This window comes from Phascolarctos cinereus, unplaced genomic scaffold (assembly GCF_003287225.1).
Source record: "Phascolarctos cinereus isolate Bilbo 61053 unplaced genomic scaffold, phaCin_HiC Scaffold_4;HRSCAF=312, whole genome shotgun sequence".
Classification (NCBI taxonomy): domain Eukaryota; kingdom Metazoa; phylum Chordata; class Mammalia; order Diprotodontia; family Phascolarctidae; genus Phascolarctos; species Phascolarctos cinereus.
Window position 1 is genome coordinate 57,522,979 of NW_027555847.1, and position 26,863 is coordinate 57,549,841.

At 42.1% G+C, this 26,863-nt stretch overlaps 1 protein-coding gene across 1 annotated transcript in view; it reads right to left on the reverse strand.

Annotated features, from left to right (window-relative positions):
* The window catches only part of CUNH3orf20 (chromosome unknown C3orf20 homolog), an 87,921-nt gene that overhangs the window by 56,321 nt on the left and 4,737 nt on the right, over positions 1 to 26,863 (reverse strand). The window contains exons 2-8 of the mRNA XM_078151682.1: positions 24,888 to 25,027; positions 15,019 to 15,503; positions 13,622 to 13,738; positions 11,284 to 11,289; positions 8,233 to 8,351; positions 4,746 to 4,749; positions 2,619 to 2,748 (exon numbers count right to left, since the gene is read on the reverse strand). Of these exons, the coding sequence (XP_078007808.1) occupies positions 2,619 to 2,748; positions 4,746 to 4,749; positions 8,233 to 8,351; positions 11,284 to 11,289; positions 13,622 to 13,738; positions 15,019 to 15,503; positions 24,888 to 25,027 (1,001 nt within the window). The remainder of the gene's footprint in view (positions 1 to 2,618; positions 2,749 to 4,745; positions 4,750 to 8,232; positions 8,352 to 11,283; positions 11,290 to 13,621; positions 13,739 to 15,018; positions 15,504 to 24,887; positions 25,028 to 26,863) is intronic.

A 26,863-nucleotide genomic window follows, 5' to 3' on the forward strand; every position in this document is an offset into this window, starting at 1 on the left:
GGAGAAAGGGAAAAAATTTGGAACCCAAAGTTTTAAAAATATGTTTAAAAAAATGTTTTCACATGGGGTACAGAAGTCTATCCTGCCCTTCAGGAAAATAGAAGGGGAAGGGGATGAGAGATGGGAGGGGGAGAGATAGAAGAGAGGGCAGACTAGGGGAAGGGATATTCAGAATGCATGCCATCTTGGGGTGGGGGGAGGGGCAAGATGGGGTGAAAATTTGGAACTCAAAATCTTGTGGAAGTAAATGTTGAAAACTAAAAATAAATAAATTTATATTTAAAAATAAAAATTAAAAATTATTTAAAAAAAGAATTGAATGCTATACCATTTGTTGCATATAGGTTTAGTATTGATATCACTTCATCATCTATGATACCTTTTGGAAAAATGCAGTTTCCCTGCTGGGCCTGGAGTCAGTAAGACTTGAACTCATATCTGGTCTCATACGTTTCTGTGTGGCCCTGGACAAGTCAACTAATTTCTGTTTGCCTTCATCTCCTGGAGAAGGAAACCACTCTAGTATCTTTGCCAAGAAAACGCCATGGACAGTATTGGTGTGCTCTGGTTCACAGGATCACAAAGAGTTGGACGTGACTGAACAACAACTGAACAGCTGCTTGTTTTATGTCAGCTGAAGCTCCAGTTTGCTACTGTCCCTTGTTTTTACTCTGTGTTGTCTTCCTGTTTCAAATGTGTTTTTTGGTAAACACCATATTGTTGTATTGTTTTTTTATCCTCTGTGTTATTGATTTCCATTTTATGGATGAGTTCATCCCATTCACACTCACAGTTATGACTACTAACTGTGTATCTCCCTCCATCCTATTTTCTCCTTGTTTCTCTATCTCCATCTCTCTCTCTCTCTCTCTCTCTCTCTCTCTCTCTCTCTCTCTCTCTCTCTCTCTCTTTCTTTCTCTCTCTCTCTCTCTCTTCCTCTTCTTCCTCCTCCTCCTCCTTCCCCCATCCCTCCTCAAAAGTCTGTTTTGCTTTTGACCACAACCTTCCCCAATTTGCCCTCTTTTTTATCACCTCCCCTTCCATTTCCCCCTTCCCCTCCTACTTCCCTATAGGGCAAGATAGATTTCTATACCCAACTGAATGTATATGTTATTCCCTCTGTAAAAGCTCTTTCTTTCATGCCTTTTTTATGGGAGATAATTTGCCCCATTATACCTCTCCCTCTCCCCTTCTCCCAGTGTATTCCTCTTTTGTATTCCTCTTTCTCAGATTGACTAACATGCAAGGAGGGGAAATGATAAATGCTGGGAGGGATGTGGGGAGATGGGTAGCTATGAACTGGCCTAACCATTCTGAAGGACAATTTGGAACTATGTCCAAAGGGCTATAAAATTGTGCATACAATTTGACTCAGCAATACCACTATTAGGTCTGTATCCCAAAGAGATCAAAGGAAAAGGAAAAACACTCATGTGTACCAAAATATTTATGGCAGTTCTTTTTGTGGTGGTGGCAAAGGATTAGAAATTGAAGGAATTAATTGGGGAATGGTGAACAAGTTGTGGTATATGATTGTGATGGAATACTGTTGTGCTAAAAGAAATGATGAGCAGCATGATTACAGAAAAACTTGGGAACATTTATATGAGCAGAAGCAAAGTGAAATGAGCAGAACCAGGAGAACATTATACACTGTAACAGCAATACTAAAACAGTGATCAATTGTGAAAGACTTAGCTACTCTAATAAATACAATGATCCAAAAAGATTCCGAAGGACTCATGATAAAAAAAAAATGCTATCCACCTCTAGAGAGAACTGGTGAACTCTGAATGCAGAATGAAGCATATTTTTTTTTACTTTATTTTTCTTGCCTTCCCCCCATAACATGGCTAATGTAGAAATATGTTTTGCATGATTTTCTATGTGTTATGGGTATCATATAGGATGGGGTAGAGGGAGAGGGGGACAGAATTTGGAACTGAAAATTAAAATAAATAATAATTGGTAGTATTTATATAGTAGCCCTTTAAGTTTTGCAAAGTATGTTATGAGTCTGATAAGACATGCCCAAGGTCACATAGCTACTAAGTATCTGAGATGGGATTTGAACTCAGGTCTTCCTGACTCCAAGTCCAAGATTCTATTAGCTACACAGGACAGCTGCTTAGAAAATAGCAACGAAATGCCCTAGAAAATAGTTCGTTCTATAATGTGATTTTTAGGATCCACTCCTCCACAGGGTGAGCTGGCCCTGTTTATTGGAGAAGTTGCCTTCTTTCTATGAGGTGTGGGATGAAGACCTGGTTGCTCTCCTGAAAGCGTTTCCTACCTCCTGGGACAGAATGAAGGATGGGAGGTGGATATGCTGGAGGTAAACTATGATCTTACTTTGTCAGGTATGTTTCAGGGAGCCTCCAAACAGAGCTGTCTGGCTTTAAACAGCTCTTCTATCCTTATTTCTCCTGTACCAATTCGGCAGCTGGACAGGGCCTGGGGGTCCCCTTCCCTGGACCCTCTTCTCTTTGCCTTTGTATGGGAACTAGAACCTTGATACCATCAGCCACCTCTCTTCAGGCCCCAAGAGTTCTCCCTCCACACCACTTTCTCTCCCTAGAAAGAGACTTTAAAATAAAATAAAATAAAAAGAGGCTTACATAATTCGACACATTTCCTGCAGCTTTCCCTGGGCCTGAAGACAGAGGTCATTAAACAAAAAAGGTTCACTACTGCTGCTTCCTGTAAGTCTTCCTGTGGAGTCATCAACAACAGATAACTTCTGTTTACCTGGGGGAGGAAAGAAGTAGCTAGTGACTGTTGTGTTACCAGTCCATGGCATTTCAGGTCGGGGAGGAACACTGAAAAGATTTCTAAGAAAGACTCAACAGAGATAGGGAGGGCTAGGTCTAGTGGGAAGAAAAAGTCATTCACTATCAATCAATCCATAAGCGTTTATTATGGGTCAAACAGACAAAACCAGCAACAATAATAGCTAGCATTTACATAGCACCTACTATGTGCAAGGCACTATGCTAAGCGCTTTACATATATTTTCTTATTTGATATCTACTTGATAATATTTACAAATATTATCTTACTTGACCTTGGAAGACAGGTGCTATGATTATCCCCATTTTTACAGTTGAGGAAACTGAGGCAAACAGAAGTTAAGTGTCTTGCCCAGGGTCACACAGCTAGTAAGTGTTTAAAGCTGCATTTGAACCCAGGTCTTCATGACTCTAATCTCAGAACTCTATCTACTGTACTACCTAAGCTTCCTCATTAAAAACAAAAAAAGAATAAGAAAGAAAAAGAATCAGTCCCTGCCCTCCAGGAGCTTACTCCCTATTAGAAACATCATATATATATATGTATATATACACACACACACACACACACACATACACATATATGTATATATATACATGTATATATATATATATATATATATATATATATATATATTAGTAAGTATAGACAAAATATAGAGAAGGGAATGCAAAATAACAGAGTGGCACTACTAGCAAGGGGTATTGGGAGGGAGGGATAGGGAAAGGTTTTATATAGAGGAAGGCACTCACTTTTGAGTTTTGAGGGGGACAAAAGGTTTCCAAGAAGCAGAGGTGAGGCAGGAGTAGAAAAAACCCTGGATTTGGGGTCAGAGAACCTGGGTTTCAAACCCAGCTCTACTCACCACGAAACCTTGGGTAAATTCCTTATTCATGGATCTGTTTCTTCTTTTGTATAAGGGGTGTGGGGGAGGGGAAGGGCGGGGGGAGGGGTGCAGGGGGTGGGGGGGGAAGAGGGATAGACTAGATCAGAGTTTCGCAAAATGTAGTCCCCAAGGACCTTTCAGGGGATCATAATAATAGTAAGATGTTTTCTTTTCTCTCTCTCTCTCTCTCTCTCTCTCTCTCTCTCTCTCTCTCTCTCTCTCTCTCTCTCTCTCTCTCTTTAATAGCAAAGCATCATCCTTGGATCTAAAGGATTCAACAGGAGGGAGATTAAGACAAAGCAGCACCAGGGGCTGAGATAGATGTCCAGAGGAAAAACCAAAGGGACAATAGCAGGTTGCATTTCTAAGGAATGAAAGGGGGTAAACCAAGAGCTGGGGGCATTTGGTCTGTAGAAAAGTGGGGAGAAAACGTAGAAGAAAAGGGGAGTCTTGTTCCCTGCATGGTGCCCTGGTATTGCCAAGTAGGAGGGAAGGTGAAGCGGGCATCTCACTCACTCCGGGCCACACAGAACAGAGGGTGACACTCTTCTCCATAGCTCCCACGATAAGGAAAGTTCATGTCTAAATCCCCTCTTCCTGCTGAGGGCTATGGCTGGTCTCCTCAGGAGACCCTGGAGGTTGGTATCTTCCATCCCTCTCTCCCACTCTCCCCTCAGGGTCCCTGAGGGCATTTTTCCAGGTTCAGTCTCTGGAACATTTTTTTTTTTTGCCAAATCTGTAGGTGCTGATCATGATGGCACAGGAAGGGCTTCTTTGATGATCCATGAGAGGAAGCCTGCAAAGATACCTCTAGCCCCAGACTCAGCCTGAATTCATTGGAGCAGCAGCCAGGTAGAAGGGGAACATGGGAATGTCACTCTCAAGGCTCCCACACTTCCCAGCTCCATCTGATGCTGAGTTTTCCCCACATCAAAAGGCGGCGTGAGCAGAGCAGTAACTGGTCCTGAGAAAGCTCCAGCTACAAAGCTGATACTGACTAAAGTCTGGTCCTTGACTGGCATCTTACGGAGCCACATCTTCACTAACTCATAGTTAAACCAGTACAGACTGGGCTGAAAAAGGCACCTCCTTCAATGCAGTGGTGCCCCAGCCAAGCCATAGAGAGCGCCAGCCACCCCGGGACATAGGTGCCCTCACACAGGCCCCAAGGTCATGGGAAGACAGATGCTGAGCCTGAAGCTTTGTTCTCACCAACTGCAGGGGGTTGATCACAGTCACCGTGCCCAGTTGGGCCATAGCTCCTGCCACCACGGATGCGTAGAGATCAGAAGCCATAGCTTGGCTGCGTAAGAAAGCCTTGAGCTGGTCATAGGCAGTAAAGTAAATGGCAGTGTTTCAGGGAGGCCACTCCACAGGGTCCTAGCACCCTCGTGCCAAGTAATCTTCATAAAGGCTTCCATGGTGCCTGTGAAGTAGGGGAGATATTGGGCCCAGACAGCACAGTGAAAACCATTCTGACACAGACAGAAGGGCTCTAGAATGCCATTGCAGTAAGCATACACTTCCATTTAGTATAGGGAATGCTCCAGGACCCCTGGGACTATGCCAGCCCACTGGTTGGGGTGCTGGGACGGTAGTCAGTCATTTACTACATCCAATGAGGTCATGAAAATGGAGGTAACAAGGGCCCTCGTGCCTGATGCCACCATCCTTCGCAGGGAGCTAATGCCCCCAGGTGCCTTCTCTGCCATTACACTGTCTCTTGCTTCATTTGAGGATGGACAGTGGTGAAATGCCGGGTCTCAGTGGCTTCGAGGGTCCTCCAGAGACCATCCTCCCCTGGCCTTGGGCCCATCACCCATTGCCTGCCGCTTTTGAAAGAGGAGCCTGGGTTCCTACTCCTCCCCTAGACGTTTTAATTTCTACTGTGGAAAATATCAGTAGACATAACCCACATAAACAAAAGTTCTTTTTTTCCCCAATTTTATTAATTTATTGATTTATCAACAATCACTTCCATATACTTTTGAGTTGAAAATTTTTCTCCCCCTTCCTCCCCCCCCACCCTCCCCAAGACAGTACACAATCTGATAGAGGTTTTACATTTACATTCCTATTAAACATATTTTCACATTAGTGAAGTAGTAAGTAAAAATTAAAACCAATAGGAGGAACCATCAGAAAGATGAAACAAAACTCAACAGAAGGTAAAAAGAAGTGATAGCGATTGGACTTCCATAGTTCTTTCTTTGGATGTGGACAGCATTTTCCATCCCGAGGCCTCTGGAGATGTCTTAGATCCTTGTAATGCTGAGAAGGGTTCAGTTTAACAATATTAGTCATCACATAACGTTGCCGTTATTGTGTACAAAGTCCTCTTGGTTCTGCTCACTTCACTCAGCATCAGACCACATAGGTCTTTCCAGGTTTTCTGAAGTCAGCCTGTTCATCATTTCTTATAGCACAATAGTATTCCATTACATTCATATACCACAACTTGCTCAGCCATTCCCCAATTGATGGGCATCCTCTCAACTTCCAATTCTTTGCCACCACAAAAAGAGCTGCTATGAATATTTTTGTACATGTGGGTCCTTTTCCCATTTGTTTGACCTCTTTGGGATATAGCCCTAGAAGTGCTATTGCTGGATCAAAGGGTATGCACAGTTTTGTAGCCCTTTGGGCATAGTTCCAAATTGTTCTCTAAAATGGTTGGATCATTTCATAACTCCACCAATAATGTATTAGTGTTCCAATTTTCCCACATCCTCTCCAACATTTATCATTTTCCTATAAACAAAAGTTCTTGGAAGAGGGGAGAGATACATATCCCTCTATTATTAAGAGTGTATTAGCTGTGTGACCCCAGGCAAGCCACTTAACCTGGATTGCCTCCCCGCCCCTAAAAAAAAAAAGAATATAAAAGGGTCCTGTAAAGGGGTTTCAACCAAAAAAGATGAGAATGAAAAAGACTAGATGCCATCTCTCAAGCCTCTCCAATTTTTATGTCTATGATCTAATACTATCTATGAAAAATTTCTCTCCCTGATAAACATCTTATTATTGTGAAAAGGGATCCAGGCAGATAACTTGATTAATTCCCTGGGCTTCCTCGATGTTTTCCTTATGTAAAATGGACAAAATTGGCCTCATGTGAGTGCATTGTTAAACATTTTTGGGGCACCGAGTATGAAAAGGGAGGTACTAAGGAGTGGGAAGAAAAACAGTGACTAATGTGGTTCCTGCCTTGAAGCAATTTCCAGTTTAACTGGGGACGCCTGCACACCTGAAAGAAGTGAAATGTAATCCTACAGAGAAGGAGGGAATGAGTTGCAGGTGAGAGGAACAGCACGACCCACATCCCCACACACCCAAGAGAATGCCATATTAGAATCAGAGTAGCTGAGTTCAAATTTTGACTCTGTTGATTATTACCCATGTGACCTGGAGGAACTCTACCTTTAAATCTATTTAAATAAGTCTATTTAAATCTTTTAAAATGAATCTATTTAAATCTTTAATTCTGGCTAATGCAGGAATTTATTTTGCTTGACTATACATATTTGCATTGGGTTTTGTTTTTCTTTCTCAACAAGTGAAAGTAGGAGGGAGAGATTTTGGAACTGAAAACAAAATGATCCTTTGTGATGGAAATGACTTGAAGACATATTACCAATATGAGCAACCCCAGGATCGGAGTTACTACAAGGGGGCTATCTTATCAAATGACTCAAGGTAATACATATGCAAACATGACTTCTACAGCTCGAACAAAGGCTTCCTCTTGTTTGTATATAAACATATTGTGATTAATCAAATACAAATCCATTTCAAAGTCTGACTGAATCCATAGGAGATTTCTGTCCTTCATTTCTTTGATGATAAGCAGATACAAATAGCAAAACTCTGATTATATCAGTGCCTATAAAACTGTTTGATGCTAAAAAGGGGATCTCATTTACAAAAGGCTGGACACCCAGGGCACTAAGAGAATGAGGAAGCTGAGATGTGCAGGATCATGGGCTTAGAGCTGGAAGGTACCTTGGAGGTGATCCAGAACAAACCCCTCAATTTAAAGATGAGGAAAGTCAGATTCCAGAGAAGTGAAATTACTTGCTCAAGGCCATTCGGGCAGTGTATGAGAGAACTGAAATTTGAACTCAGTTTCTCTTGGTTCCAAATTCAGCACCCTTTGCATTGTACTATACTGCCTCCATCATGAAGTTCTCTCTGAGAGATAGATGGTGTCAAGCAAGGATAGCACTCTGCATTTGGAGTCAAGAAGAAATGAGTTCTGATCTCTCTTAAGACACTAGCTTAGTGAGACCCTGGGCCTATCTCTCAAGCTGAGTTCCTGCGTCTATAAAATGGGTACAACAATAGCACCTACCCAGTCACTGTGAGATTTGAACATGATAAAATATGTAAAGTGTTTTACAAACTTTAAAACACTATAATCATTGCCATCTAATCAAGCATCGGTGCTCCCATTTCTAGATTAAAAAAAGGAAGGAAAAAAAGTCTTTGGTGGTTATTAAAAAAAAATACCTGGAAGGTTTTGGTAATGGGGTGGGGGAATATCACTTACTTAAGACGCTTCCTCTCCTTTCTTTTGCTCCAGAGAGTGAAAAACTCAGACAGGCATTAGAAGACTGAAAAACGAGCTGGTAAGGAGAATTCACCCCTATGGCAGTGAAGATGTTGGACTGGTTTCCTGAAGCAGAGAATAAAAGTCATTCAGAGAGGTGCAGTTTTCCTTGCAGGTCATGGCCTCACCTTCCTGATGATGAACGAAGGACAAACAACAATGACAGTCTAGTAAGTGCCTACTACGTGGCATTCGCAGAAAAAAAAGAATGAAAGAATCCCTATTGTAAATCAGGAGTTTGCACCCTCACGGGTGAAGACCATAAATTCGTGTTGGAGAGAATAAACATAAAGTTCTTAAATATCAGGCAATCAGGGAGGGGACAAGTGGGGCAGGGTGGGGGGAAGGGGGTCAGAAGGCTCTGTGCTGAAGGTGGTGCTTGCCATGTGTCTTGAGAGGGGACAGAGGCATTCTGTGAGATGAAGGTAAGGAGCCAGTGTTTTCTTGGCATGGGGGAACTAGCCATGGGGGAGATGGAGTGTCATGTAAGGAAGAGAGAGAGAAAGGCTATTTCACCAAATCGAAAAGTAGTGCGAAAGAGGGATTCTTGTACGATGTGACTGCAACTAGACAAGTAGGAAGGGGCTAGGTTGTGAAAGGTTTTAAAAGCTAAAGAGGATTTTCTATTTGATCCTAGAGGTAACAGGGAGCTACTGAACTTGATTGAGTAGGGGAGGGACAGGGTCAGATTTTCACTCTCAGAAAATCATTTTGGCAGCTTTTGGAGAAGGACTGGCTATGGAGAAGGGACTCCAGAGAGAGACTTGAAGTAGGGAAACCAAGAATATTGCCTAAGTTATAAACCTGGGGGACTGGAAGAGTGGTGGTGCCTCTGACAGTCTATAAGAGGGAAAGATAATGGGGAAGGAGAGATTGAGAGAGGAAAAAAAAACATGCCATCTGGCAACTTTCTATTTCAACTAAATTTTCTGGCCAACTACTTAAATGCAGCTGTTTCTATGCTGTCGAAGATTGTAAATGCTATTCACAATGTCTAGATATGGGCATCCTGGGATAAAACATTAGTTACCCTGCTGTGGCTATAATTCCACTTCTAAAAATTATTCCTCTTGCATTATATTTCGGTCCCTTTAGCTTGGATGAACAATTTACCTTAGATCTCACTGCTTACTCTATGGTTCCAAGAAAATAGGTTTAGGGAAAGTGCAAATTCACTGGGCAGATATCCTGAGCTTCTTGGAGAATCACAATGAAATGCTTATAAGTTCATATGTGAACTGCTAAGGCTATACAGTACAGAAGAAAAGGAGAGCAGGGAGGAAGCATCCCTTGTAATGAGTAAGGAATTTGGAGCAACAGCTAATGCTAGTTGCTGTTGTTTTAAAAATGAACATATTATTCAGGGCCAAATAGCACATCCCGATAGAGGCTTTAAAAGAAGAACAATTCAGATGCCATTACAATTTTAGGTCCAAATGCAGATGTAAATCACTATACAGACAGATGAGATGTTTTGGTAAAAAACAAACAAACCCACTAACAACTGGGTATAAATTAGTTTTTCATTTTTTTTTTCAGTTTGGAACCTTCTGAAAATAATTATACTTTTTGTAAGGTCATAGGATCATTGAGCGTTGAAAGGGACTTTGAGGATCAGCTGGGTCAACTGTCCCATTTTGATAGATGAAGAAACTGAGGTCAAGAGCTGGCCAAGGCCAATCAGGCAGTTAGCTAGCAAGCCATAAACTGAGCTAGAATTCAAACCCAAGAACTCTGACTCCAAGCCTAATGCATTGCCCACTGTACCACCCTGCCCACTGATCACTCTCCTCCCTCCATTTCTCTGTTGTACAAACCCCAGATGGAAAATACTTTTCCATTGTCAAGAATCATGTGGAGTGCCGTAGTCTTATAACAGAAAACTCTAAGACTCGAATTAAGCAGGTTCCCCTGTAATGGGGGACTCTCAAGTCATTGCCAATGTTTTGAGGTGCAAAATGCCTGGGGAAAATTCTCCCTTCTACAGTTTAGCTTTCTCCAAACCTGGTTCTTCTAGAGTAGGGTGTCTTAACTTTTTGTGTGCCACATACCCTTCTTTGGCAGCAAAAGTCTGCAGACGGCCTCTTAGAATGATGTTTTTAAATGCATTTAGATAAAATATATTGTATTACAAAGGAAACATTATATGAAATAAAGATGTAATTCCCCGCCCTCATCCAAGTGAACTGACCCTTCTGAAATCAAACCACAGAATGAGCATAATTTACAAAAAGAATGGAAAGCAACTAGACATCTAATCACCGGGAAAAATTAGCCATGACCTTGCAAATAGAAGTAAATACTTTTGGAGAGGATTCTGGGAAGATGGCAGAGTAGATCAGAAAATTTCAAGCTCTCAAGATTGTCCCCCACAAGAGAGACAAAATAGTACCTTAGGGGAAACAAAATGCGGGTAAAAATAAATAAAGAATAGGGGCACAACAAGGATCTTCCAGAGACAATTTAGAAGATCAGAAGAAAAATCCCAGGAAAGGTTTGGTTGCTGTGAAGAGTAAACACCTCTAGAGCACTGAAATAACCAGGAGCAAGCCCTGGGGTTAGCTGGTTCTGGAGGCTGCCTTTGCCCCAGCTACAGGAACTTATACCCCCGGGGTAGTGAGGCGAGTTAGATGTCTGAGCCCGGGGAAGATCGAAGGAACTTCTGCTGACCAGGAACGCCAGACCCAGCTGTGCTGTGGAGAGCGGTGGTGCTAGAAGGAACCGGCACACACCCCGTGAGGGCAGAAGCAGTGGGGCAGAAGGCCCGTGGCCAGGATGCTGGAGGTTTGGCTTTCGTTCCAGGCTAGAGGGGAGAACTGAAGTTCTGGAGCAAGAGGCACCATCCCCCATATCCCAGGGCTAGAGGCGATTTCAAAAATTAAGCTATTACTACAAAAAATGCAAAGGCAAAGGAGAAAGAATCCAACCATAGAAAGCTATTATGGGAATGGAGAAGACAGAGGTTCATCTTCAGAGGAGGATATTGAAGCAAAGAAACCCCCTTCTATTTCAAAGAGTAACGTCAAATGGTCACTTGCCCAAAAAGAATTTGTAGCAGAACTTAAAAAAGACTTTAAAAGTCAGGTGAGAGAGATGGAGGAAAAACTAAAAAAATTTTAAAAAAAATAATCCAAGAAAAACAGAAGACAAAACAAAAGGAAAGTCAACCAATTAGAAAAGGAGATCCAGAATCTCAAGAAAGATAATGATAACCTTGAAAATTAGAATTGGGCAAGGCAAAGCCAGTGAAATTATAAGAGATCAAGAAATAATTAAACAAAGTATGAATAATGAAAAATAGAAGAGAAAATGAAATATCATATAATAAAAACAACAGATCTAGAGAATATATCGAGAAGAGAAAACATGAAAGTAATCGGTTTAACTGAAAGCTATGATAAAAAAAATCTTGATACAGTAATACAAGAAATAATTAAAGAAAATTGTTCTGAGGCTTTAGAATAAGGGGGAAAGTAGAAAGAAAAAAATCCATCGATCACTACTTAAAAAAGATCCTATGAGGAAAACTCATAGGAATATTGTAGTCAAATTCTGAAAACCCCAGCTCAAGGATAACACAAGTGGGGACATTAAAGGACTGCAGGTCCTGGAACATTATATATACAAGAGCAAAAGAACTGGGGTTCATGCTGAAAATACCATTCCCAGCAAAGTCAGAATGATCCTGAATGAAAAAAAATAGACATTTGATAGATTTTGTTAAAAAACAAAAACAAACTTGAACTTAATAGAAGATTTGAAATACAAGAGGCAAGAGAAACATAAGGTACATACTGAAGACTGATTACAAGGGATTCAATAAGGACAGACCGTTTACTTTTTATATATGTAAAATGCAAAACATATGTCTAAAATTCTTATTAATAATTGGGTAGCTCATAAGAAAGACTGGGGTAGACCTGAGTATGATATGACTTTAAAAAGTAAAACCATTTAGGAACAGCTAAAAAGAGTAATTATTTCATACAAATGATGTGCAAGAGAAAGAATTGATTCAGGGGAATTAGATGGGGGAGAAGGGCTGGTAGTTCTGGTAATCTACTTTCATTGGAAATGGATTTAAGAGGGAACAATACATATATATTTAGAAGAGTATAAAAGTCTTCTAAATTTAGAAGAAATAAAACAGTAGGGGAATAGGGAGCAGGGAGAGGACAAGGGAAGGATCTCTAGAGGGGAGAGTGGGGGAATAGGTAATAGGGGGTTATAGTAGGGTGCTTACATTTATGGGAACGGGAGGATAGGGGAGGGATCCTTCATGGTGGGGTAGGCTAAGTAATAGAAGAGCAAGGTAGCAGGAAGAAGTAAAGTAGAGGAACCAGGAGGGATAGGAAATAAGTGATATGCACAAACATAAAAACAAAGCTCAAGGGGCAGCTGGGTGGTGCAGTGGATAAAGCATCAGCCTTGGAGTCAGAAGGCCCTGAGTTCAAATGTGACTTCAGACACTTGTCACTAGCTGTGTGACCCTAGGCAAGTCACTTAATCCCAATTGCCTCACCAAAAAGCAAAGATCAAGAGTAAAATTTGTTTGGGAAAACAAATTTACTTGTTTGGGAAAGTATGTCTATATATGTGTATGTATATGTATATATCTATAACTATAGAGAAATGGGGAGGTGGGGGGAAGGGAAAAAAAAGAACAAAGTTTAAAAAGTGCACCGCAGAGAACAAAAGAAAATTTACAAGGAAGCAAAGAAAAGATGGACAGCTCTGGACAGAATGTGTAGCATTTATCATACAGGCTTTCTTGAAATGAAAATTTATCATTACATATTTTGAATCCTCTCCTATGTTCTGCTATGCCCGTGATATGCTTTTCCCCCCCTTACTTTGTAATTAAGTTCCAATATTTAAGTTTATGATGTTTTTTTCCTCTATTTTGTATTTGTGTTCTGATATTTGAGTCTAAAATAAAATTCAATTAAAAAAGAGAAAAAATGCTTTCAGAAAGGGGAATGTTAACAATAAAAACCATTGACCATTGGCATCAAAGCTAGTGGTTCCCCAGTTTTTTAAGGGGACTACATGTAGGGTTGAGATACGGCTATACCCATCCAGTAGGATTTTCCATTTATGTCATTGAGACTGGGAACCTCAGGCAAAGGCCTTTCAATTTGAGAGAAGGTTACATTTCTGTCTAAATTTCAGTTTATGACTGAAAAAAAAATCACCCTCCTCTTTGAGACCACTTGGGAGACAGACATCCTTCTTTCTTTAAGAAAAACAACTTGGTAGCTCAATAGCCTTAAATGGAGGTGGTATTGGGTTCCTCCCTTCCCTCTGGAAGTTGGGATTGAATTATCTTGCCAAACCTCCTTTCCCCAGTCCAACTGTGTCCAGAATAGACTCTAAAATTATCTCCTTGGCCTTGAGATGCAATTGTTGGCTGGCTTTAACAAACTGCTTTGAAACATCCATGGGGCTTGAACCTGTAAATGAATAAAGAAGAATTATTTTTCTCCCTGCAATATACCAGTGAACCAGGTGAAACAGCCCTGGAAATGAGTAGACAGGATAAGTTTGGAGGTCTGGGGGAAGTGGAGGCACAGGGCTCTGAGGGGGCTCCTTAGAAAAGAACAGCCAGCACTCGCATAGTGTCCGCCATTTTGGGTCCATGCCTTATCTCCCATTACATGGTAGGACTCTGGCTCATTCACCTTGTCATGCCTTATATTTTGCTCTCTACAAACAGTAGGGGGAACGATAAACAGATAATGAAATGTACCTCCCTCCTTTCAGCAAAGAGGTGGGCCATACTAGGTCACAGTGTTGAATCCACTGACCAAAGGAAGCCATTCTATCAGGTATTTTTCATGGAAGTATTTTTCTCTGTTATAAGGAAGGACTCAGTGGTAGAAGTGGAGAGGGCAGAGTAGGGAAGGTATTTCCAGAAACAAGGGCTGCAAAAACCAACTACATCAGTAAGAGGGCAGGGAAAGTTTCATCTCTGTCTTTGAACCCTGGTGCCTAACACAGTGCCTGGCACATAGGAGGCACATAATAAATGCTTGATGTTAATTGATTGAATAAACCATTTGTTTTTTAAAGAGAAAGAGCAAAGGAGAGGCACTAGCAGAGGGGAAATCCGGGAAGTAGCCACTCAATTAGGACTCTTAATTTGGCCAGTCTCCTGGTGTTGCTGTGCCTATATATCCTCTCCCCCACTAGCTCTTCCAGGTATGGACCATGGAAAAGTGGCGGGCAGGGCTTAAGGTAAAGGAAAAATGAATTGGGCTAGTCTTCTCTCTCATAAATCTGGACTGGGTTTGCTCACTTCTTCATCAGCTACCTTGCGCTTGTGAGGGAGGGGGGGTATTGGGGAAGGGAAGAAGAAAAAGGAATAAAAGAAGGGAGGGCAGGAAGAGAAAGTGGTAGATATGCTCCAAAGCGGAGAAGGATCTCCCCCTCCCCCAAGAAGAACCACAATTGTTCATACTCTCTCATTTCACAGATGAGGAAAGTGAAATGATTTGTCGCAAGTGGGATCTGACTCCAGAGTAGAGAGACTGGCTGTGCAATGAATATGAGGGCCCAAACTTTTCCAGCAGAGGGGCAGAATAGTGTAGTGGTTAGAGCAGTCAGCCTTGGATAAGTTGCTTACCCTAAGCCTCAGTTTTGGTTTTTTTTTTTTATCTATAAAATGCATGGTTTGAGCTAGGTAACCTAAACCTTGCCTAGAGGGCATGCTGGGGGACCGCGGCAGGCTCACCTGCCGAGGACTCTGTCATCATCTTCAGTTTCAGGGAGAGGAGTTCAGACAGCAGGTGGAGCGACTTCTTTTGGAATTTTTGGAGGACCCGATAACTGTTGGGCATCGGTTGGATGAAGGCTGGGGGCGATGGTGAGTTCTTGGTCATGGGCTTCCTGGAGGCGGCAGAAAAAGACAACTCCACAGAAGAGACCTGTCCAAAACAGACGTCCAGGCCGGAGATCTTGGATGCTGATGTGCTGGGGGGCTCCATGATAAGCTCCTCCCATGTGAACTCGAAGATGTTTTTCATGCCCCTGGGCATGACGATGCCCAAGCTCCTGCAGGTGATCAGGAGCCTTGCGATTTCCTCCAGCAGCTTGGGGGCCAGCACCTTGTAGTGATGGTACAAGTCGGTGTTACTCTTGGCCAAGTTGCTCATGGTGCCAGAAGGTACATCCCGCCTAAAGATACTTTCTGAATTGGAAGAAGGACCTGGAAAAGAAAAGAATTAATGGAAGCAGCATGAATAGTGGAAAGAACTCTGAAGTCAGACATCCTAGGTTCAAATCTCACCTCTGATGTTTACTATCTCCATGATCTTGAACAAGTCATTCAGCTTGGCCTCAGTTTCCCCATCTGGAAAATCAGAGGGTGTGAACGAGATGGCCAGCTCTAGATCTATAATCCATGTCTGAAATAATAGCTAGCATTTATATGGTGCTTTAAGATATATGAAGTGCTTTGCAAGTATTATTTCATTGTATTCACACAACCACCCTGGGAAGTAGGTGCTGTTACTATCCCTATTTTACAGATAAGGAAACTGAGACACAGAGGTTAAATGACTTTCCTGGAGTCACATAGGAAGTATGTGTCAGAGGTAGGGCTTTTTTAGATTCTGAGGTCACCCTTCTAGCCACCTCACCAAGATGCCTCTCAAGCTAATATTAACATCATTAACCTAAAATAAAAATCTGACAATGCTAATAATAATGGAATCATCATCAGAATGACTAGCATTTATATAGAGGTTGAAGATTTGCAAAGATCTTCATATCTACTACCTCATTTGATCCTCACACCAGCCTTGTGAGGGTGGGGACTATTATTATCCTTGGTAGTACAGGGGCCTGGAGTCAGGAAGACCTGAGTTCAAATCAAGCCTCAGACCCTTACTGCCTACGTGATCTTGGGCAAGTCACTTCAACCTGTTTGCCTCTGTTTCTTCATCTGTAAAATGAGCTGGGGAAGGAAATGTCAAACCACTCCAGTATTTCTGCCAAGAAAACCCCAAATGGGGTCACAGAGGATTGGACATGACTGAAAAAACTGAATAACAACACACATATGGAAATTGAAAGTCAGAGAGGCTTCCTTAGCATCACTTAGCTCGTAGGTGTGTAAGTCTGGATTCCAAGCTCGGCTTTCCTGATTCTACATCTAGCCCCTATCCATTGTGCCCCACTGCCTCTCATAGATTACAGGAAGATGCCTTTGACCCATATCCCTAACTCTAGAGTATTAAATTGATAAAAACCCAACCAGTATGCCAGAATAAACATGGCCTATCAGACATGGCAGGGAGTCCTTGGGAAGAATGAAGCTGGAAACAGCAACAGCAAAGGTCACTTACTACTGAAAACTCATGCATCTCATGATCTTCTCTGTCTTCTGTTTACCTAAATGCAACAGAACTTCATGGAATGCACTTTCACAGCAAACACTGGCATTTAATAGGCTATGTCACTGTTAGGAGAATAGACAGATGTGAGGCAAACATATGGCACAGAGTGCTGGACTGAGCATAGACTTATCCTCTTCAAGCTAAATATTTACATTCAACAAAAGCAAAAGCCCCAAGGCAAGATGACTACCAGAAGACTTAATGTCAACGGATTAGATAATTTCTCCATGCACGAACAGCGTGTTGCTAAGTTGGAGAGAAAGCCGAGCCAACACATGGCTGGCAACAGTGGAGCAGAAGAGGAGTGGGCAGCTTTTAAAGACTGGGTGTACAGTATCACATTTACTCATCCAGGCCAGAGCACCTGCAAACATCAAGATTATTTTTGACAAAAATTAAAGGGAAATCCAGAAGCTGCTAAGTGAAAAACCAGAACTCCACAGGGTTTACCAGCAGGATAGTTCATCTGTCTCAAAAAAGGCAGCATTTAACTCCATTAAACCTAAAGTGCAAGGGAAGCTTAGAGAGATCAGGATTCTTGGCTCAGTAAAAAGGCAGATAAAATTCAGTTTTATGCTGATAGTAACAATCCAAAGCACTTTATTGATGCCCTGAAGTCCATTTGTGGTGCCTCTCAACCACTCAAACTGAGAGGCTCTTGAAGGAGCCACATCGATTAGAATTAAGAACGTGGGCCTAGAGAGACGGGCTGAACACTTCCGTGACGTTCTGGAGAGACCACCATCAACCAGTGCTGACGTCACTGACCATCTACCTCATCTACTCCCTCTCTAGCTGAACTTTCAACTGAAAAAGAGGTCTTTAATGCCAGTAGGCTCCTCTCAGGTGTCAAAGAGCCCAGTATTGATTCTATTGAAGCTGAGATTTACAAGGCAGGGGGTCCATTGCTCATACAAAAACTGACTGGAATCTTCCAGGTTATATGGCAAGAGGAGGTTATCCCCCAGGAGTTCTAGGATGCCTCCATCGTCCATCTCTATAAAAGAAAAGGAAATAGGTTGTCCTCGGACAATCATAAAGGGGTCTGTTTCTTAGTCATTGCCAACAAGATTCTTGCCCAGAGTCCTCCTTAATAGACTGATTCTTCACCTGGAGAATGGTCATCCACCTGAAAGCCAGCGTGGCTTCAGAAAAGGCTGAGGAATGGCTGATACTGTGTTTGCTGCCTGACAACTCCAGGGCAATGCCAGGAGCATAATGGAGGCCTGTACACAACATCTGTTGATCTGACCAAGGCCCTTGATACCATCAGTCACGAAGGCTTGTGGAAGATCCTGGAAAAACTTGGTTTCCCTGAGAAGTTCATCAAAATTGTACGCTGGCTTCATGATGGCATGCTTGCGTGGTTTCTGGATGATGCTCTTGTGTTTTCCCAGTAACCAGTGGAGCAAAGCAGGGCTGTGTGCTTGCTCCTGTGTTTTTTAGCAGGATATTTTCAGCAGTGTTGTCAGATGCCTTCAGTGAAGATTGAAACCCATCAAGGTTAGCTACCACACTGAGGGTGAATTAGTGAACTTGAAAAGACTACAAGCCAAGACTAAAGTAGAGGGATAGTTGGTGTATGACTTTCTGTTCACAGATGATTGTGTACTCAGTGCAGCCTCTGACACTGAGACACAATAGTATGGATCAATTCTCTGCTGCTTGTGCTAAGTTTGGCCTAACAATTAACACCAAGAAAACAGAGGTTCTCCATCATACCATCCATACATGGAACCATTGGTTACTGCAAATAAAGAAATTTTGAATTCTGTGGATAAGTTCACTTACCTTGGCAGCATACTTTCCAGGGATGTACATATAGATGATGAGGTTTATGCGTGCATTGCCAGAGCTAGCTCAGTGTTTGAGAGGCTCTGAAGGAAAGGGTGGGAGAGAAGAGGCATTAGGCTACCTACCAGACTGAAGGGTCTACAGGGCCATTGTGCTGCCCTCATTGTTGTATGCCTGTGAAACCTGGACAGTCTACCAGCGCCATGCCAGGAAACTGAATCACTTCCATTTGAATTGTCTTAGGAAGATTCTGAAGATCATCTGGTAAGATAAGGTACTGGACACTGAGGTCCTTTCTCAAGCTGAACTGCAAAGTATTCAAACCCTCCTGCAGAGAGCACAACTTCAATGGGCTAGCCATGTTTGACAAAATGCACCTTTGCCTAAAAGACTATTTTAGAGAACTCACACAAGGCAAGCATTCACACAGAGGTAAGGACATTCTCAAGGTCTCCATGAAGAACTTTGGAATCAATTGTGAGACACAGGAGACGCTGGCACAGGACTGTCCAGCATGATATGCCCACATCAAAGAAGGTCCTATGCTCTATGAGCAAAGTAGAATTGAAGTAGCTCAAAAGAAATGTGAGATGCTCAAATTTAGAGACAGCTCCATTCCAAATGTTCATATAGACTCTTTGCCTGACCTGTGGTAGAACCTTCTGAGCTTGTAATGATCTGATCAGCCTGAGTAGGACACAATGTGCACTGACCCCAGCATAGCGATGTTGTTTTGATCCTGTTCAAGCATGAAGGGCAACAATCAATCCTTCTCTTCCTTTCCTTTCTCCTTTCCTTCTTTCTCTTCTCTCCTTTCCTCCCCTTCCTTTCCTTCTCTCCCTCTCCTCCCTTCTTCCCTTTTTCTTCTTCCTTCCTTCCTTCCTTCCCTCCCTCACTCCCTACTTCCTTCCTCCCTCCCTTCCTTTCTCTCTTCTTCATTTCCTTTCTCTCTTCCTTTTTCTTTGTTAGTCATTAGCCTCTTTGTAAGAACCAGAGCTACAGTGAGAGAGCAAGTGAGAGGGGGAGAGAGAAACAACAACCCAGTTAAACGAAGATTTTTTGCTTATTTGGTCAGTAAATCAGCAAACATTTACAAGTTTTTGGTGTGCAAAGTCTTAAGCACACTTGGGTTCTAGTCCTGCTTGTGATACATAGTAAATGCTTAATAAATGATTTGATCACTCATTCATTGATGCAGGCTCAATGTCTGTCAATTCTTTAAGACCAGAAGTTGAAGAACTAGTGTTGATCTGCATTGAAGAGAGAAAATAAGTATTGGACAAAAGAACCAATTCATTTTACAAATGAGGAAATTGAGACCCAAAGAAGGGACCGTGGGACCAAGTGCGATTAGCTACACAGACCTCTGGGCTCTAGTGCTCTTCCCATTATGCAACACTGAAGAAAGGAAGGTGAAATCTCATGTTCTATTCCTCCAGACTTTTTTTTAAATATAAATTTATTTATTTTTAGTTTTCAACATTCACTTCCACAAGTTTTTGAGCTCCAAATTTTTACCCCATCTCCCCTCTCCCCTCACCCCAAGATGGCATGCATTCTGAATATCCCTTCCCCTACTCTGTCCTCTCTTCTATCTCTCTCCCCTTCTCTTATCCCCTTCCCCTTCTATTTTCCTGTAGGGCAGGATAGACTTCTGTACCCCTTTTCCTATATTTATTTCCCAGTAGCACGTGAAAACATTTTTTTAAAACATGTTTTTAAAACTTTAGGTTTCAAATTTTCTCTCTTCCTCCCTCCCCACCCACCCTCATTGAAATGCAGTTATGCAAAACACTTCCATAGTAGACATGTTGTGAAAAACTAACTCTATTTCCCTTAATCCTATCCTGCCCTCCCATTTATTCTATTCTTTCTTTTGATCCTGTCTCTCCTCAGAAGTATTTACTTCTGATTAACCCCTTTCCCAATCTGCCCTCCTCTCTATCATCCCCCTGCTCTCTTGTCCCCTTTCCCCCCTATTTTCCTGTAGGGTAAGACAGATTTCCATACCCAATTGAATGTGTATGTTATTCCCTCCTTAAGCCAAATCCTATGAGAATAAGATTCACTCATTCCCTCTCACCTTCCCCTGTTTCCCCTTCCACTGTAAGAGACTTTTCTGTGTTTTTTTTTTGTGAGATAATTTACCCCATTCTACCTCTCCCTTTCTTCTTCTCCAAATATAATCCTCTCTCATCCCTTAATTTTATTCTCCAGATATGACCCCTTAATCTTCAACTCACCCTGTGCCCTCTATCTATCTATCTACATATACATACATATAATTTTTTTCCTCCAACTACCCTGATACTGACAAAGGTCTCATGAGTTATAAATATCATCTTTCCATGCAGGAATGTAAACAGTTCAATCTTAATAAGTCTCTTATGATTTCTCTTTCCTGTTTACCTCTTCATGTTCCACTTGAGTCCTGTATTTGAAAGTCAAATTTTCTATTCAGCTCTGGTCTTTTCATCAGGAATGCTTGAAAGTCCTCTATTTCACTGAATGACCATTTTTTCCCCTGAAGGATTATACTCAGTTTTGCTGGGTAGGTGATTCTTGGTTGTAATCCTATCTCCTTTGCCCTCCGGAATATTATATTCCATGCCCTACGGTCCTTTAATGTAGAAGCTGCTAAATCTTGTGTTATCCTGATTGTGTTTCCACAGTACTTGAACTGTTTCCTTCTGGCAGCTTGTAATATTTTCTCCTTGACCTGGGAACTCTGGAATTTGGCTACAATATTCCTAGGAGTTTTCCTTTGGGGATCTCTTTCAGGAGGAGATCTGTGGATTCTTTCAATTTCTATTTTGCCCTCTGGTTCTACTATATCAGGGCAGTTTTCCTTGATAATTTCTTGAAAGATGATGTCTAGGCTCTTTTTTTGATCATGGCTTTCAGATAGTCCAATAATTTTTAAATTCTCTCTCCTGGATCTATTTTCCAGGTCAGTTGTTTTTCCAATGAGATATTTCACACTGTTTTCTAATTTTTCATTCTTTTGGATTTGTTCTTGTGTCGTGATTTCTCATAAAGTCACTCTTCCAATTGCTCTATTCTAATTTTTAAGGAAGTATTTTCTTCAGTAAGCTTTTGGACTTCCTTTTCCATTGGCCAATTTTGCTTTTTAGGGCATTTTTCTCCTCATTGGCTTTTTGGACCTCTTTTGCCATTTGGGTTAGGCTATTTTTTAAGGTGTTATTTTCTTCAGTATTTTTTTGGGTCTCCTTTAGCATCACTCTCAGTTTTTCCTCTACTTCTCTAACTTGCTTCTCAAAATCGTTTTTGGCCTGGGACCAATTCATATTTTTCTTGGAGGCTTTGGATGTAGGGGCTTTGACTTTGTTGTCTTCTTCTGGTTGTATATTTTGGTCTTCTTTTTCACCAAAGTAAGATAATATAGTCTGACTCTTTTTGTGCTGCTTGCTCATGATCCCAGCCAATTACTTGAGTTTTAAACTTTTTGTAAGGTACGAATCTGCTTCCAATGTGGAGAATGTACTGTCCCAAGCTTCGGGGGTTTGTACAGCTGTTTTTTCAGAGATACTTGTAGGGACCTGTAAATTTTCAGTTCTTCCAAGGTGGTATGATAAGGGGTAAGGTGTTTACTCCTTTCCTGGCCTGCGACTACAAGTACTCCTTTCTGTCCTGTAACTGTGAGGAGGGGCTTCTCTCCGCAATCACTACAAGCTCCACCAAGCCAGCGCTCCTCCTCACCCCAACACCACTGCCCAGAACTGTGGCCCAGATCCAAACATGGGCAAAGGAAGAGATTCCTGCCTCAGCACTGGCAAAGAGATCCCTGCAATCCCTCTCTGATCAGCCACTGGATTCCCCCTCAGTCTGTGGGCCAGAAGCTCGGGAAGCAGCTGCCCCCCCACAGGGCCACGCTCTTGGGGAATGGAGCTGAAACGCAGCCTTCCTTTCTCAGGCACCGACAGAAACAGACTTTTCCCACTGACCTTCTAATTTGTCTTTGGCATTGGTGGATTGAGGAATCTGGAAACCTCCACAGCTGCCCAAGATTCAGTCCTCTGAGGCCTGCTCCAGGTTTGCTGCAGCCTGCCTGCCCACGCTGCGGCCTGTGCACCTACGCTGCGCTGCGCTCCCAGCCAGGCGCGACACACCTTTCTGATCAATCATCTACCTTGTCTTGGGCTGGAAATTTGTTTCACTCTGTCTTTTTGTGGGTTCTGCTGCTTCAGAATTTGTTTAGAGCCATTTTTTATGAGTATTTGGAGGGGTTTGGAGGAGAGCTCAAGCAAGTCACTGCTTTCACTCTGCCATCTTGGCTCCGCGCCCCCCTCCTCCAGACTTTAATGGGAACAAGTATATTTTGAGTTTTCAAAATGAGCCTCTGTGGTTCCCCTTCATTGGCTGGTAATGCCTGTGCAGCAAACTCCAATACCAAGTACATCAGTGCAGAAGGGAGAGCACTCATTTGGGTTAATTAGAAAAAGCAATCAAAGAAACTTCCTTAATTACCAAGTCAACTTTAAGCTAGAACTAATATGCCATCGTTCTGAGCTTGATGAAAGCTCAGACAATGGCTTGGAGTGAAGATTACTAAATGGTTCAGACCCTGCCTGAATCCCTCAGAATTCTATTTTTAACAGGTTTATTCTTTGACTGATAACAGGACAAGTCTTTGGATAAATTAAATCTCATTGCTTTTGTATTGATTTATGTATGGTCATGTTATCTAACCCTCTCCTCAGCAGATCATTTTTTTTCTTTGTACCCTAGACCCTAGTACAGTACCTAGACAATGAACGAAGGAAAAGAGGATCATAGTACATTACAGCAGAATGGGAACTTAGAGAGGACCTAATTCAAAGCCTTTATAGAGATTAAAAATGAGCCTCATAGAAGTTCTATGACTCGGCCAAACTTTCTCCCATAAGAGGATAGGAGCCAGTGAAAGAAGGTCATTTTGGCTGAACCATTCAAAATCTGTCAGTTGACTTTTCTATCTTAGTCATTTAATTTCCCTATTTATCCTTTCATTTAATCTCCCACACCCACAGGGAATCAACAAATTTACAATGGCTCCTTTTTTTTTTAACACCATATTAAATCCAAATTTCTCAGCTTGGCTTCCAAGGTCCTCCAAAATCTATTAAACATTTACTTCCTATCATTGCTTTCTCTTCCTCCCTGGCCATCACAAACTGAGTCTTTAGGTGGGTTGCTTACCTATTTCTTAAAGGAGTCCCTTTACTCATGCCATTTCTCTCCTACTGTAGAATGTACTTCCTCTTCCTTATCCTTCAAAGTTAAGTTCAAATCTCATCCCCTTGCAGAATATCTTCCCCCATTAGAATCACAGGTCATTGAAAGAAATAATAAATTTGGTTAGTGAAAATAATGATGTAAGGATTGCTTTTGTCAAGTATGTGAAAAGCTCTTGTGTGGAAAGATACAACCCTTTCTATAATTCTAATTCCTTTGCCAAACCTTGAGTCACCATGGATTGTGCTCACGGAACCATGTCAGGTTTAGAACTGTTATAATAATAATAGAATTATATAATGTTAGTACTGAAATGGATCTTAGAGGTTAATAACTGCTTTATATTTAACACTTCAAATTTTGCAAAGCCTTTCAGTTATGTTACTTCACCTGTTAACTTGCCTTGTTGCAGAACTAATTGTTTTAAAAATTATTCCCATCTTACAGATGAGTAAACTGGGGCTTAGAGAGAGAGAGAATTATTTACTCAGGAATACATTATCAACAACTGAAAGAACTGAGGTTAGAACCCAATGTTTCTTATTCCTCGTTCAGCATTTCTCTGTATCTTTCAGGTTTCCCACAAGTCCAGTGGGGGCAGTGTGCTTCCCATCCCTTCCCAAATGAACAAGAATTTCAGATCAAACTCTGTCAACATGGTGCTACCCCTTGGGTGATGTGGCTTTTCAGTTCTATGGGCACTAGTGTGTACGCTGACCCCCTGCCCTCACTGCCTGGGGGGCTGGACAATGGCTTCTTATTCTAGGATGGGGAGGTTTATAGGAAAGAGGGGGTATTCAGAGACTCTGATATCTGGGAAACCAGCCAGAGGAATCTGACCTTGGTGGTACAGTTGCTCTTTTTCCCAGGACTGAGTGGCTGAAAAGAAGGAAAAGACTAATGTGCCTCCAGTGAGAGAGGGTGTAATTGGAGGGAACCAAGGTGAAAGGTGAGTACAGAAAGGGCTTTGGAAATGGTTAGACAAACCATGACGACTTCGATTCATTTACCGTCACTGGTTCCCTATTCTCTATAGGATCTAGTTCAGACTCATAGGTTGTTATATAAGGCCATCTATAATGTGTTCCAAGCCTACGCTCCTGGCGTCTGTCTGCCGCTGCTCTCCACCATACACTACTCTCTGCTTCAATGACACTCACCTACTCATTATTGCCCCAGAAATAATATAACCCTCTGCTTGTTTCTCCTGCCTTTGCTCATGTGCTTTCCTCCAACTGCAATGTCCTTCTCACTCCTGTCTAAATAGGAAACTATGCCAGGCATTAGGGATGCAAAGACAAAAAGAAATAGTCCCTGGCCTCAGGGAGCTTACATTCCACTGAGGGATGTAACATACCCATGTCACTATAAAGCTTATAAAAAGTTATTAAAATTTTCTTTCTTTGTTTTCTTTTGCTAGGCAAGGGGGTTAAGTGACTTGCTCAGGGTCACACAGCTAGCTAGTAGGTGTCATGTGTCCGAGGCCGGATTTGAACTCGGGTCCTCCTGAATCCAGGGCCAGTGCTCTATCCACTGCACCACCTAGCTGCCCCCGACAAAAAAGTTTTTAAAATTGATCAAATGTGCTACAAAGCACTTTGTAAACCTTGAAACACTATTAAACAGTATTATTGTTATTATTATCATTACAAATCAATGTCAAGAGAAAGTCCTAATAACTTGGGGTGGTGGTGGTAGAAATCAGAGAAATCCTTGTGTAGTAAGTAGCACATGAACTTTGCATTTAAAGGAAGCTATGGATTAATGATGAGGGAAGCTGGGCAGAACAGTGGAAAGAAAGCTGGGCTTGGAATCAGGAAGACTCATCTTCCTGAGTTCAAATCTGGCCTCAGACACTTACTAGCTATGTGACCCTAGGCAACTCACTTAACCCTGTCTGCCTCATTTTCCTCAACTGTAAAATGAGCTGGAGAAGAACATGGCAAACTGCTCCAGTATCTTTGCCAAGAAAACCCCAAAATGGGGTCATGAAGAGTCAAACACAACTTAAACGATCACACAAACAAACAAAAGGATCAATTATAGGAGGGGGAGGTGAGGAAGAAGTACATTATAGACGTGGGAGACCACTTATTTTGTAAAAGGGTGGGAGGTGGAAGATGGAATATCTTAAACCTGGATGACTGATAGGTGGTGCCTTTGACAGGAAGAGGGAGGTTCTAGGGATAGGGAAAAATAATGCATTCTGCTTTAGACATATGGAACCTGAGATACCTATGGGACATCTGAATTGTCCAATAGGCACTCATGATTCTGGATAATGGAGACCAGGGCTAGATAGATAAGAGTTAGACACCATCTCCATTGAGATGATAATTAAATGTATGGTAGCTGATGAAGTCACTGAGAGTGTACAGAGGTAAGAAAAGAACTTCCAAGAGACAACCATAGGCAATGTCTACACTTATTGGGTGGGAGACAGATGATGACTCAGACATGGGGGTCACGGAGTGGTCAGACAGGGAGGAGGAGGACCACCAAGAGTGAGCAGTGTTACAAAAACCCAGAGAGGAACAAGGACCCAAGAGTAAAGGAGGGGCCCATAGTCCCGAATGCCCCAGGGAGGGCAAGAAGGATGAGAACGGAGCCCAGGGCATTTGATTTAGAAATTAAGAAATCACGGGTAGTTTTGGAGAGTGCTTCTTCTGTTGAGTGACAAGATTGAGAGGCAGACTGTAGAGAGTAGAGAAGTGAGTATGAGGGAAGCAAGCAGAGATGAGAAATGTAAACAGCTTGTTTTCTAGAGTTTGGCTGAGAAAGGTCATAGGGTATATAGGAGGTTAACTGAGCAGATGGAAGAGTGCGGTGAGGGTTTTTTTTTTTTGGTTTTGTTTTGTTTAGGATGAAGAGATGAGCATGGTTGTAGGGAATGGGGAAGGCAACAATAGAGAAGTACAGATTAAAGATTCAAAAGGGGGGATGGTTGTGGGAGCCATCTGTTAGAGATGGGAAAGTCCACATAGAGGGGCTGGCATGTCAGTGAGAAGGGCCACCTCTTCATTACAGAATGGAGTGAAGGATGGAATGGGGGATGATGTCAAGGGGCTGCGAGGCACAGAGAGATGAGAAGAAGAGGGAGCACATGGTGAATGGCTGTGATTTTCTCAGCAAAGTATGAGGTGGATCCTC